General features: G+C 38.8%; 1 protein-coding gene across 3 annotated transcripts; it reads right to left on the reverse strand.

Moving 5' to 3' along the window:
* On the reverse strand, positions 324-11,333 carry LOC109843539. Of its 3 annotated transcripts, XR_002247713.1 has the most exons (8): positions 11,156-11,333; positions 10,961-11,017; positions 8,267-8,392; positions 7,216-7,291; positions 6,976-7,068; positions 6,735-6,848; positions 6,497-6,653; positions 324-833 (listed from the first exon to the last, which is right to left on the reverse strand). XR_002247713.1 is itself a non-coding variant. In XM_020412475.1 (7 exons), exons 1-7 carry the CDS (start codon positions 11,251-11,253, stop codon positions 6,600-6,602), a joined length of 618 nt encoding a protein of 205 aa, XP_020268064.1. In that variant the 5' UTR covers positions 11,254-11,333; the 3' UTR covers positions 6,417-6,599. The 3 variants fall into 3 exon arrangements, 2 of the variants coding, with proteins under 2 accessions (XP_020268064.1, XP_020268065.1); XM_020412475.1 differs by lacking the exon at positions 324-833 and having other exon boundaries at positions 6,417-6,653; XM_020412476.1 differs by lacking the exon at positions 324-833 and having other exon boundaries at positions 6,417-6,653; positions 10,961-11,012; positions 11,156-11,331.

The following is a 12,679-nucleotide window of genomic DNA, read 5'->3' on the forward strand; positions in this document are numbered from 1 at the left end:
TCTGCCCTTGTAACTTCATTTTTGCAGATAGACTGTATATTTCCTACCCGTGGTGAAATTAGTGAGTCTCTACGACGGTTAAGAGTCAATAATAATAATAATAATAATAAAATTCAGGGGGGTCTATCTTTGACGATGACGCCATATGGTAGTAAGTTCAAAACAGCATCACTACAAGGGGTCTATGTGCAATTAGCCCATTCACGTATTACAAGAGTCTTAATGTACCTACCTCAAATGGTCCTTTCACTGTGAGTACTTTCTATGGCTTCCTTAATTCTAGAGGAGTGACTTCAAATTTGTATAAAATTGTCTGGAATCATATTTTACCCAGCAAAGTCAGAATTCTTACATGTTTGCAATCATATTTTACCCAGCAAACTTCATACTAAAGTAAATTTACAAAAGAAAGGACAACAAGGGGATGCTTCATGTTTGCTCTGTGATGAGGAACTAGAAACAAGAGATCATATTTTCTTCTCTTGTCGGCTGCCTTCACGAGTCCGAAAGTATTTTGTTGATCAGATGAACTGGATACAGTGACCAACAACTTTTGATAGTTTTATGGTCATGCTTGAAAAGTTGCTCAATGTCAGAAACAAAAGGATGCTTATGGAGGACAATTTTTCTCGACTGTTAGTGACGCATATGATCTGCTATAAATAGATGCGTCTTCCATTCCTCCCCTTTCTCTCATGCATCTGTTATCAATTCTGCTGTAACTTCCATTCATGAGTGCGCAACTATGACAAATGTGAAGACTGGAAAGAAGATGAAGGCTACTCTCAATGAACACCGCTTCCCTTGGTGGTTGATACAAGAATGGAATGAGGCTGCAGAGTAGGAAGAAACAGAGAAAATCATTTTGCATAAGATGGATGGATCTTTTGGTTTTAAATAAGGAAGTTATGGGTAACAAACGCTGGAGTGGGATGTTTTTATTTTTATTTTTTTTATTTTTTTATATATTTTGTTGGTATTTAGAACCCTCATTTTCTGTCTCTTACATGTAGGGTTGTGGCTTTGGTTCCTCTATTTATCTATGCTTGCGGTGAATGATGACAAAGTCCCATCTTCACCCTCATGGATACAGGGAGGAAGAAGGTTCTGCATCACTTGGTCACAGAAAATATTGTGTATAGAGTCCAACATTTTGGACACAATTTGTGCCCTCATGTACTGTTATTTGATTTTGATTCTTAATATAATTGCACGGGGGATGTGCCCCCTTGTTTTTCTTTCAAAAGAAAAAGCCTTAGCGTACCTTGCTTTATCTCTCTTTTGATCTGAAGCAAAGATTACATAGTTTGGGAACACTAGATAAATAATCACCAAAAAGGTACAGAACTCTCTTCGAGAGGAGAAAGGTACAAATAACCATAAAAATGAAGAAACCGCGATGAATTTTGGTAAAGAACATGTTTTGGAAGCGCATGAGTTTGTTTGGGAGCTGAGCGGTTGACCGCGGCGCATGGCCGGTCGACCGCGAACGTGCACAGACTCTAGGAGTCTGGATTTGGCGGCGGTCGACACGCGAGCCCATGTAGGACATTTTGGGCTCTATCGTTTGTTGTGGTTGACCGCCGCGGTCGACCGTCAGACCTTGTAGAAATTTTCCATGTCTGTTTGTTGTTCGGCGGTCGACCGTGGCGGTCGACCGCGTAACGGGTCAGGCCCAGTTTTGGTTTCCTATTCTTATTGGGTTTTGGTGTTTGTATAAATATCAATATACGTTCTAGGGTTTTTTAAGGCAAGAGTTTGGGATATTTGGAGCACAGAAAAGATGTATTTTCTGAGCTATTTGATTAGGGTTTATTTGGAGAGGTTAAGAACTTTGTTGGTGAGATTAGTTTGTTACTTCGAGTGATTTGTAATCTCAAGTTGTACTCTTCTTCTCTATTAGTGAAAACCTCATCCCCTTCTTGTCCCGTGGATGTAGGCAATTGCTGAACCATGTTAAAATTGGTGTTTTGTTTGTGCATTGATTTTGATTGGTTTTGGCCCTCTTTGATCGGCATTTGGTTTGGTTCCTCGACACGATTTTCAACAACAATTTGGGTTTTCCCCAACAATTGGTATCAGAGCTCGGGCTACGCTTGGGCTATTTGGAGGAGTAGATCGATTTGAGAAGCTCGTCTAGAATTTCAGTTGGTGAGAAATGTGGGATCTTTTTGGTTAAGCTTCTTTCTTTTCTCAGTTTTGGATATATTCTTTGTTTGTTTCCGCAGTGGTTATTGGTGTGTTGAGGATTATGGCCGAGAAAGAGGGAGTTGAGGGTGGTTCTTCAGGTGTGAAGACTGTCCAATGTTTGAGTATCCACTCAATGAAGATTGACGTGGAGAAGTTCAATGGCACTAACAATTTTGGACTTTGGCGATGCGAAGTCTTTGATGCACTCAATGCGCAGAATTTGGAAGATACGTTGGAGTTGGACGGGAAATCGGACGATATTGATGAGAAAGTTTGGAAAAAGATGAATCGGACAGCGTGTGGTGTGATTAGGTCTTGTCTCACTCAAGATCTAAAATATGATGTGATGAATAAAACTTCAGCTAAGAAGATGACGAAGAGCGTCGAAAACCGCTTGCATTTGAAGAGGAGGCTTTATCGCTTCCAATTGAAGAAGAGGACATCCATTAGTGATCACATGAACCACTACACGAAGCTTCTTACAGATTTGACGAATGTAGATGTCATTATTGAAGATGAGGACAAGACGTTGCTATTGTTGAGTTCTTTGCCCGACGAAGAATATGAGACATTTGTCATTACTCTTATTAATGGGAAGGCATCTCTTTCATATAGTGAGGTCACCGCTGTATTAGTGAATTACCAACTTAGGAAGAAGGATAAGGAGAGTTCTATTGAGCCGGTAGCGGGGGCATTGGTTGCAAGAGCAAATGATCCAAACCGAGATAGAAGGTCACAGTCTAGAGGGGCACATCTTAGAATTCGTAGGAATCAGTGTGCTTTTTGTAAAGAATATGGACATTGGAAAGCTGAATGCCCAAAGTTAAATGATCAAACCGGAAAGAATAAGGGAAAGCTATTCAGGCTTTAAAGGTGAATGTTATCAAGGCTAGTGGCAACCTATGAAGCACGGACACGCATAACATGAAGTCGTGTCGTGTCGTGTCCGTGTCGGACACACATGTCGAACACACGTATCCTATGTATTTTTTAGGATTTGCCTCGTGTCGGCGTGTCGGATGGCCGTGTCGGATCCGTGTCCGTGCTACATAGGTGGCAACGATTCAGATTCAAATTCTTCAGGCTACTCTTTATCTGCAGTGCCGTCAGTTTGTATTGCCTACTCTACAGAGTGGATGTTAGACTCGGGTGCTACATATCATATTTGTCCTAGGAGGGATTGGTTCTCCAGCTTTCAGGAGTTGAAAAGAGGGGATTTTGTGCTTATGGGTAATGATCATGAATGCCCTATTGGTGGTATTGGCACCGTTCGGATTAGTTGGAGTGAGATTCGTTCCTCAGTTGAAGAAGAACATCATTTTATTTGGAGCTTTGGAGACAGCAGGCTATAGGATGACATTGGTGGATGTACGTTTAAAGGTTACATTTGGTCCATGATTGTGATGAAGGGCGTCAGAAGGAGTAACGTATACTATTTGCTTGGGAGCACGGTGATTGATAGAGCTCTGACGACTTCATTAGATTTGGCTAGATTGTGGCGTAGTTTGATGCTGGGTTATTTGATTGGTGATGCCGTGCATAGGTTGTTGAGGAGTGCTTTGACCTGCAGATGGAAGTCCTTTGAGCACATTGGGATGAGCAAAACCACAGTGAAGTTTGACACTTCTATCCATCGAGCGAGAGGTCTTTTATGAGGTGTTCAGTCAGGTATTTGGGGGCCTTCCAAAGAGACATCATTGGGAGGTAATCGTTTTGTAGTTTTCGCAGTTAGTGATTATTCTAGGCAATATTGAGTCGCGACTAGTTCCCGTTGGTGTAAAGTTCTAGAAGTCAACAACGATTGGAAGAAGTGTATTGGCAGAAAGGTAACTCGTTGTTCTAGCTTTGATAGGGGTCCTTTATTGCGTTTGTGCCGAGCTCATGGCAACTTAAAACACTTCATTGATATGGAGACTTTGGGACGACAAGATGAGATGACAGTTTCGATGTGTCGTTCCTTTCTGGAGGAGGATCGGCGTTGGTTGTCGAGCATTGGTTCTGATTCTGGAGTTTCGACATAGCGTTTGTGCCGAGCTCATGGCAACTTAAAACACTTCATTGATATGGAGACTTTGGGGCGACAAGATGAGATGACAGTTTCGATGTGTCGTTCCTTTCTGGAGGAGGATCGGCGTTGGTTGTCGAGCTTTGGTTCTGATTCTGGAGTTTCGACATATTTGGGTCATCTTAGTCATACACCGCCGACTGCTGTATTAGGAGTTATTGGATCTGGTGGAGCTGCTTCAGATTTTAGTTGGCGTCAGATATTTGAGTACCCAGTATTTGGTCACATCGAGGATGTGAGATTTGATCCGATTGCGCGTTTGGGATTCGGAAGCTCATTTGATTATCGTTTGGGAGCTTCTGATTTTGTTCTGAACAGGAATATCACTTTTGACTCTCAGCAGGTGAAGAGTGTTGATCAGATCATTTGGATATCGCAGCAGGTGGAGGGTGATGCTACTTCACGTTGGGTGGAACTTATTCCACATACTCTAGATCATATTGCATCATTTGGGATTCCAGCTGAGGTGGCACAGGTTGGGGAGCATTTGATTTTGGATGTAGATGATGGATCGTTTTTGGATTCGGTTGCAGCTGATGGACATGATTTGGATACGTCCATTGGTTCACCTCAGATGGAGGTGTTTGATTTGTATCAGTTTGGGGCCGTTATCAGTTGCAGATCCGTTGGCGATATTGATGAAGAGTTGCAGACTTTTCTATTTGTTTGAGGACCTTTGGAGACCGTTTGGGTGAACTACGTAAAGGCTTGATTCCTTTAACAAAAGGATACGTAGGCAGTCTTTATGATGCAGCCGATTTTGGTAAGTAGATACCGACGTTTGGGTGAGTGTTCGCACACCCGTTTGGATCTCGACTTGTTGAGGATTGAGAAGCAGCAAGTGAGACATTTGGCTTGGTTGGTGTCGGATCAGTTTTTAGTAGAAACTTCGTCGAGATGGAGAATTGAAGAAACCGCGATGAATTTTGATAAAGAACAGGTTTTGAAAGCGCATGAGTCTATTTGGGAGCTGTGCGGTCGACCGCGGCGCAAGGCCGGTCGACCGCGAACGTGCACAGAATCGGGCTCTGTCGTTTGTCGCGGTCGACCGCCAGACCCTGTAGGAGTTTTCAGGTTCTGTTTGTTGGTCGCGGTCGACCGTGACGGTCGACCGCGTAATGGGTCAGGCCCAGTTTTGATTTCTTGTTCTTATTGGGTTTTGGTGTTTGTATAAATACCAATACACGTTCTAGGGTTTCTTAAGGCAAGAGTTTGGGATATTTGGAGCACAGAAAAGAGGTATTTTCTGAGCTATTTGATTAGGATTTATTTGGAGAGATTAAGCTTTGTTTGTGAGATTAGTTTGTTCCTTCGAGTAATTTGTAATCTCAAGTTGTACCTTTCTTCTCTATTAGTGAAAACCATGTCCTCTTCTTGCCCCGTGGACGTAGGCAATTGCTGAACCACGTTAAAATTGATGTTTTGTTTGTGCATTGATTTTGATTGGTTTTGACCCTTTTTGATCGGCGTTTGGTTTGGTTCCTCGACACGGTTTTCAACAACAATTGGGGTTTTCCCCAACAAAAACCCACAGACTTAAGCATCATACAGCGACATTGGGCAATAGCCCCGATGATCACCTTCTTATTGATCCTCTACAATGTTGGGTTTGACTAGTCACGCACACCAATGTAATTATTCATCGTCTTCTAAGTCTTTTGAGCTTAGCGAATAGAGTAAATTGCGATACACTCCTCTATGATGGTGGAATCACATATATCCCCTTAATTATTTTACTAACACTCGCACATTCTTAAGAAGGATTGCCCAAAAGTTAAGAGGGCAATTTAGTCTTTCTTCCCTTAAACTGATGGCAAAAGATAAATTCGCCATAGGATTCTCTTGTGCACCAAAAGGGAGAAACAATACTCCCTGAGTTCAATAGATTTTGAGATGTAAGTGCCCCTAAAATAGTTAAGGGGTGCAAGCAACTACATCCTCTAGTACTTCATCCGCAATTAACCAGAGAAAATATGTTCGCTGATCTATTTACGATATTTTGCAAAAATGATATAAATGGTTTTAAATGATCCTAACCTGTGATAGCCACAATGGGATCTCACAACAAGAAAAAAGATGTTCACAATGAGATCTTACAACAAGAAACAAGATGTTCACCAAGTGTTTAACTAAAAAGATAATAGTCAACAGAAACTAGCAGTTAACAAGTGTAACTGAATATTCATTCATTTGTAATTATAAGTTATAAATCATGATCAACACATGTAAATGTTACTTTACCTCCAACTGTTGAGGCGCTTTTATTATGTAGGAAAAATCCCTGAGCTCTTGCAGTTTATGAAAATGTTGTATAAAACAATTTGATCAATTACATGGATGAATCTCAGAAGCTGCTCTGAGAAACCCAACCCTTTTTCTCCAGTGCTAAACGCAATGTCTGCAACACAAAACATAAGAAAATAATCAAAACCACTAAAGAAACACCCTGTTCTCTTTTTATTTATAATTCTCTTTAAACCTTAATTCTCTTCCTGTTGACATCAAAGTCAAAATTTCCCAAACGAGATGCGGATCGATACTGAACAAGTGATTTCTTGCCAGGTGGGAACCAAAACTCCACGTCATCTACAAACTACACATAAAAAGGATGTGCTTATTTTTCAATTTATTCATTTAGGTGGAAGAATAAATTACTTCTAGAAGAATAAATTACTTCTAGATTTAGCATATAAACTATTTAAGGTAATAAAAGAAGTTACCCCCATTATAGGACTCTCATATTCAACACGAATATAGTCTTCTTTTTTCTCTACAATACGAGGAGTAAAATTGTCAGGCTTTGTTGTGTTTATCTGTCAAGGTCAGAAATTTGGAGAGGTTTTATGGTCAGTCAGTTTTCCAGCAAACAAAACCACTAAATTAAAAGGTAGTGTGGAACCTAATATGCACAAATTAACATTTTTGTATAAACAAAGTAATACAGAAGCAAATATCACTACCACTTGAAGAAGCTCTTCCATGGCTTCTTCTTGGCTGGCGGGCTTTTTTCTTTTTCCATCTTCAGGGTTGTAATTCCTTGGAGGAAAATTGTGTTAGAATAATAAAATTATAACCCTCAATCCTCACTACAACTTCGAATTTCTAGTGTAGTGGCAGGTCCTATAACATCGCATTACAGTAACATAGGTTCGAATTTTGCTGGCCATGAATATTTAAGCAAAGTTAGAAAAAGTGATACTACTTCACGAGTCCATTTTTGTGCCCAGTAAGAGCCCTCAACCTCATAACTTTAGAGTTTTGGTGCAATTGTAACTTGTAAGTGTTAGTCAATTAATGCTGCCACCGAAAGCAAGGGGGGGCAGCCATTTTTGATAAAAAATGCAAAAGAGCATGTGGCTCTTTTCTTGTCAAAAAGATCATGCCACCGAATTTCCAATCACCTCCCATCACTGAATTACGTGCCGCATTTTTTGAAAGAAGAAAAGTGGGCGGGCCCCACCAGTATTAAAATATTAGTGCATAGTGTTTTCCCAAACACTATAAATAGACCTCAAACTCTTAAGGAAAATCTCATCCCAGAAACAACTCCTCTTATAGAAGAATAAGAGAGAGAAAAGAGAGGCTTAGAGAAAAGTCTTTGTGAGAGAAAATTGAGAGCAATTTTCAGAGTGGGATTGAGTTGTGAGAAAACACAAGAGTGTTGTAAAATTTTCTTCCAAATAGTGAAAGATCTGCAGCAGCCCGTGGACGTAGGTAATTTTGTGCCGAACCACGTAAATCTTGCGTGTCCCCCAATTTGTGCGCATTTATTTTTCGCTTTCTCTTAAATCTGACACTAAGGGAATATGAGTAATTTCCCAACAGTAAGGACTTTGAGAAATTAGTTCATTTGAACTGTCATCAAGCTCAGACATGGCCAAGGTAGCACTTGATGTTTATTGGTGTAATTGGGCATTAAGGAAGATGGAAACTAATGGGATATTGCAGAAATGATGCCCTGAATATCTGGATTATATGCACTAGTAGTATATGGTGTTGAAGGAAGCTTACCACGGAGGAGCAAAGTGAGTAAGATCAGTCATATCCTCTGAAGTAGATAGACAGTTGTTGGTTGCAGGACATAAAGCCAGAGATGGAGGGTTCTTTTGCACTCCGAGATAGTTAGGCTTCGTCCCACTTCTCATTTCCAAGCATGGACATCAGTAAGGGACATAAAATATCATTAAACTAACTTTTGACTTCAAAAGTTATTCATGATATAATAAACATAATGCAGCTGATGCTAGAAAAAGAAACTAGGAAGGAAAAAAAGTTGGAATAATGAGATTAAATGCAGAGATTCCCGTTATCCGACCAAGAGAGGGCTAAATAAGTACTTGAGTGATTTGTACTTTAGAACAGAGTGCAACATGAGTTTATCCGACCAAGAGAGGGCTAAATAAGTACTTGAGTGATTTGTACTTTAGAACAGAGTGCAACATGAGTAACTACTTTTATCAGTAATTCAAATAAGTACTTGAGTGATTTGTACTTTAGAACAGAGTGCAACATGAGTAACTACTTTTATCAGTAATTCTTGTTTCACATGGCAGCAAGCAATAATAAGATGAACACCTGCAACTTGGTTGGGCGAAAATCATACAGATACTTGGTGTCCTTCGATGTCATGTTGCACTTCTGCCTTTTGTTTACACTAAACATGTTTCTTTTGTTTATACTTAACGATATATTGCTATTCTTATTTTCAAACATTAGTGAGGCCTTCCATCTCTCCAAGTATAGGTGGAGCATTTCTCTTGGAAATTAAGTAGCAAACCTTGACATTTGACCTCCGTGTTGTTGAGGTTGTGGCCTGGATTGCAATCACTAATATTAAAGATATATTTTGGAAACGGAAAAAGGAGACTGATATATGCTTAAGTATAATTGGATTCAAGAACCCAAAAGGCATTTTCCCTTTTGGATCATATTCAAGCTCTATTACAATTAACCAACCATAAAGTTAACGGCCCTTTCCTACTACATTTGTCGCAAAGTAGCATGTCTTACTATCAATCCTCTTCATGTTCCTCTTTGATGACTTGTTTGGCAGTTGTTGCAATGCAAACATACTAATCAATATGATTCTTTAGGTCTCATTTAATTTATGAACTTATTCCATTAGTAACAGAAATTGGACTGTTACCAACTTACCCAACTCAAATCATATATCACGAAGCAAAACTAATGGTAACAATTTTTAGTTTCTATAATTTTCTAAAAAGTTTTTCTTTTCTCTTCCCCTTTTGGGATAACTGACTAAAATCCCATGACCTCTACTAGTTGTTTGTTCATGACTAATTGGTACTTCCAGCCTTGGATAATATTAAGGCGCATATTGAATTTAAGGTCGCCCACTGTTCGAGGTGTAGTGTTTGGACGGTAATATGCAGAAGTTTTGCCAGTATGAGAAATCAATGGCTCCTTACCCTACGCACTCATCAGCACAACCTCTTTTTTCCTTTTCTTCTTTCCATGAACAAAGCACCACATTTGGCAAGTGAAGCTCTCATTGAGGGATAAATAACTCATTGAGGAGAGTTGAAGTTGTTAGAGTATAAAATTATTAACTCTCAACTCCCAACGTAACCTCAAAATTTTCATATAATGACAGGGCCAAGATAACTCAGGTTTAATTCCCACCGGCCACAAATTTAAAGCAGTTTTTGAAAAAATGGTAGTGCTGCGCGGGCAGTGGCGGACCTGTTCCCGTTCAAAATGGTTCAGTTGAACCACCTGAATTTTTTACTACTATATAGATAATATACATATGAAATTTACACGTATAGGTGACTTAGCCTACTGGTAAGGGTCCTCTTTCTTTATTTAACTCACCTGGGTTCAATTCTCAACCAAAGCATAATTGTTTTCTTTTGGCTAGTAAGATTCTCCTAATGTAGAATTATTTACTTTTTGGCAATAAGATCCTCCCATCTAGAATTATTTACTTTCTTGGTATTCCTAATTGATTCCTAAGAAACTCATTTAAGAATTCTACACCTTTGTGAAAAAATATTGTGTCATCTATTACTCTACCTTAAAATTCTTTTATGCTATCGTGTTTACAAGGACGTTTTTAGTATTGCATCGCAGAGTAAAATCACTAAAAAATGTATATTTCGAACCACCACTCTAAATGACGTAGATCCGCCACTGTGCGCGGGTCCAGGTTTCGGCCTAAGAAAAGGGCGTTCAAACTGCAGGGAGGGCATGTTAGAGTATAAAATTATAATTGTTCACTCTCGCCATAACTTAGGAGTGTTGGTGCAGTGTAAGGGTCCTTAGACGGAAACCACAAGGAAATGATTTTTGACAAAACAAACACATAAACATGCAAAAGGATATGCCACGCTGTTTGAGGATCAAGTAAACAATGGTCCCGGTACATAGCGAATTTTTCCTCTCTGTTTGAGATTCATTCCTTTTCTAGGATTAATGTGTATCAGTATCCAATCTACTCTAGTGTATCTCCACACCAGTAACATTTCCTGTACACAAATTGATTTACAAACAATTTGATACACATTATATATTTAGGGCAAAAGAAAATCTACACAAACGGCATTAAGTTGATTAATCTTAATCCAACACATAACAATAGTAAAATTTGCTCAAAATAAGTCTAAACTTAGCAGACCCACTAGCATTAAAAAGCCTAAATGTTAAATTAAGGTGTGGAAATATAGAAAAAAGGAAAAAGAGTACCTGAAATGGAAAATGGCTGCAAATGTTGCTAGTCCACTGCTCCTCAGCACAACTTCCCTTTCCCCAAAAAACGGACTTAACATGTAAATATACTGATACGTATGAAATTTGGGGTGTGTGTGTGTGGTTGTGTGTGGGGGGGGGGGGCGGGGGGGGGGGGGGTGGGGGGGGGGGGGGGCGTGTAAAGGAACTATCCTTCTTCCAATTTGGGGCTGAGTTGATGCTGAATCTTGCTGAGGGGAAGCTGTAGCTTTTGGAACCAAGCGAGATGAAGCATAACAGAGAGAGGACATCTCTTTCGAGAGGCTGAAAGCCCCTTGCTCGCTCTACTTTCTGACCCTCCCAGCGGTAGACTACATTTACGTAAAAGCCCAACAGTATTATCAATTTGTCACTAGTAGAAAGGTCTGCCTTAGGGCATCTCCAACCATACCCTCCAAATTTCACCCTCCAAATTAGAATATTCTAGGAATATTCCAATTTGGAGGGTGAAATTTGGAGGGTTGCTCCAACCCACACTCTCCAAATGTTTTTTTTATTTTTTATCAAAAAAACCATATAAATTAAATAATGTTGGATATAGTTTATGTTAATAATTTTATTGTTAATAATTTATTTGGAAAAAAATTTATAACATTATAAATGTGTCGATGAGAGCTTTAAAATGAACCCGATATTAATACTGCAATACAAAAATTTATAACATTATAAATGTGTCGATGAGAGCTTTAAAATGAACCCGATATTAATACTGCAATACAACATATTAAAAAAGAAGATCTCAACATATTAAAAAAAAATTATAACATTATAAAGGTGTCGATGAGAGCTTTAAAATAGATCCTCGTATTTAAAATTTCATGTCTGATACTTATTTATTTAATTTAAAAATTAATAATTTTATAATAATACTAAAATAAATTAATCTTAGTTTCATTTTAAAGATCTCAACGAGCCCTTTCCAAATATATAATGATTTCAAATATTAGATTAATAATTTTTTAACTATATTTATTTGAAATTAAACATCTAATTTAAATTACTAAGAAGGATGGCAAAATAGTAATTTTTAAGAAACCAAATAGTTAAAATGGCAAAATTGTAATTAAAAACTCATGAATAGTGTTATGGAGAGACCCTCCATTTTTTCTCCCCACCCTCCAAATTTGGAGGGTCAAATTTGGAGATCTCCAAATTTGGAGAGTGGTTGGAGAGGTTCCACTCTCCAAATTTGGAGATTTTGGAGATATGGAGGGTGGTTGGAGATGGTCTTATTCAATTTATGACAGGCATGAGTCGACTTATATAGTATAAGTCGACTTGTTAATTTTTGACCCCACGCATTTTAGAACCCCAAATTGTTGAAATTGCTATCTATTCAATTAACTTTTATAAGTTAATGTTGAAATTATACCTCAAAACCCTCAATTGTTCAAATCACCCTATGGATCGCCGATGATCAAGAGGAGGCCACCAATGATTATTACATTGATCATCGATGTGTTATGGTGAACACTCGGAGAAAAACAAAAATTTGAATTTGAACCATTGATGGACTATAGCGAACCATCAATGATCGATATCAACCATCGACGATCTCTTTTAACCATCAATGATTTACACGCGTTTTTTGCAGATTTCCAGATTTAATCTCAGACATTCATGTTTCTTTTTATCTCTAACTCCTACCAAGTTTTGGATACCTCTTTCCTGATATAT

This window comes from Asparagus officinalis, chromosome 5, assembly GCF_001876935.1.
Source record: "Asparagus officinalis chromosome 5, Aspof.V1, whole genome shotgun sequence".
Classification (NCBI taxonomy): Eukaryota; Viridiplantae; Streptophyta; class Magnoliopsida; order Asparagales; family Asparagaceae; genus Asparagus; species Asparagus officinalis.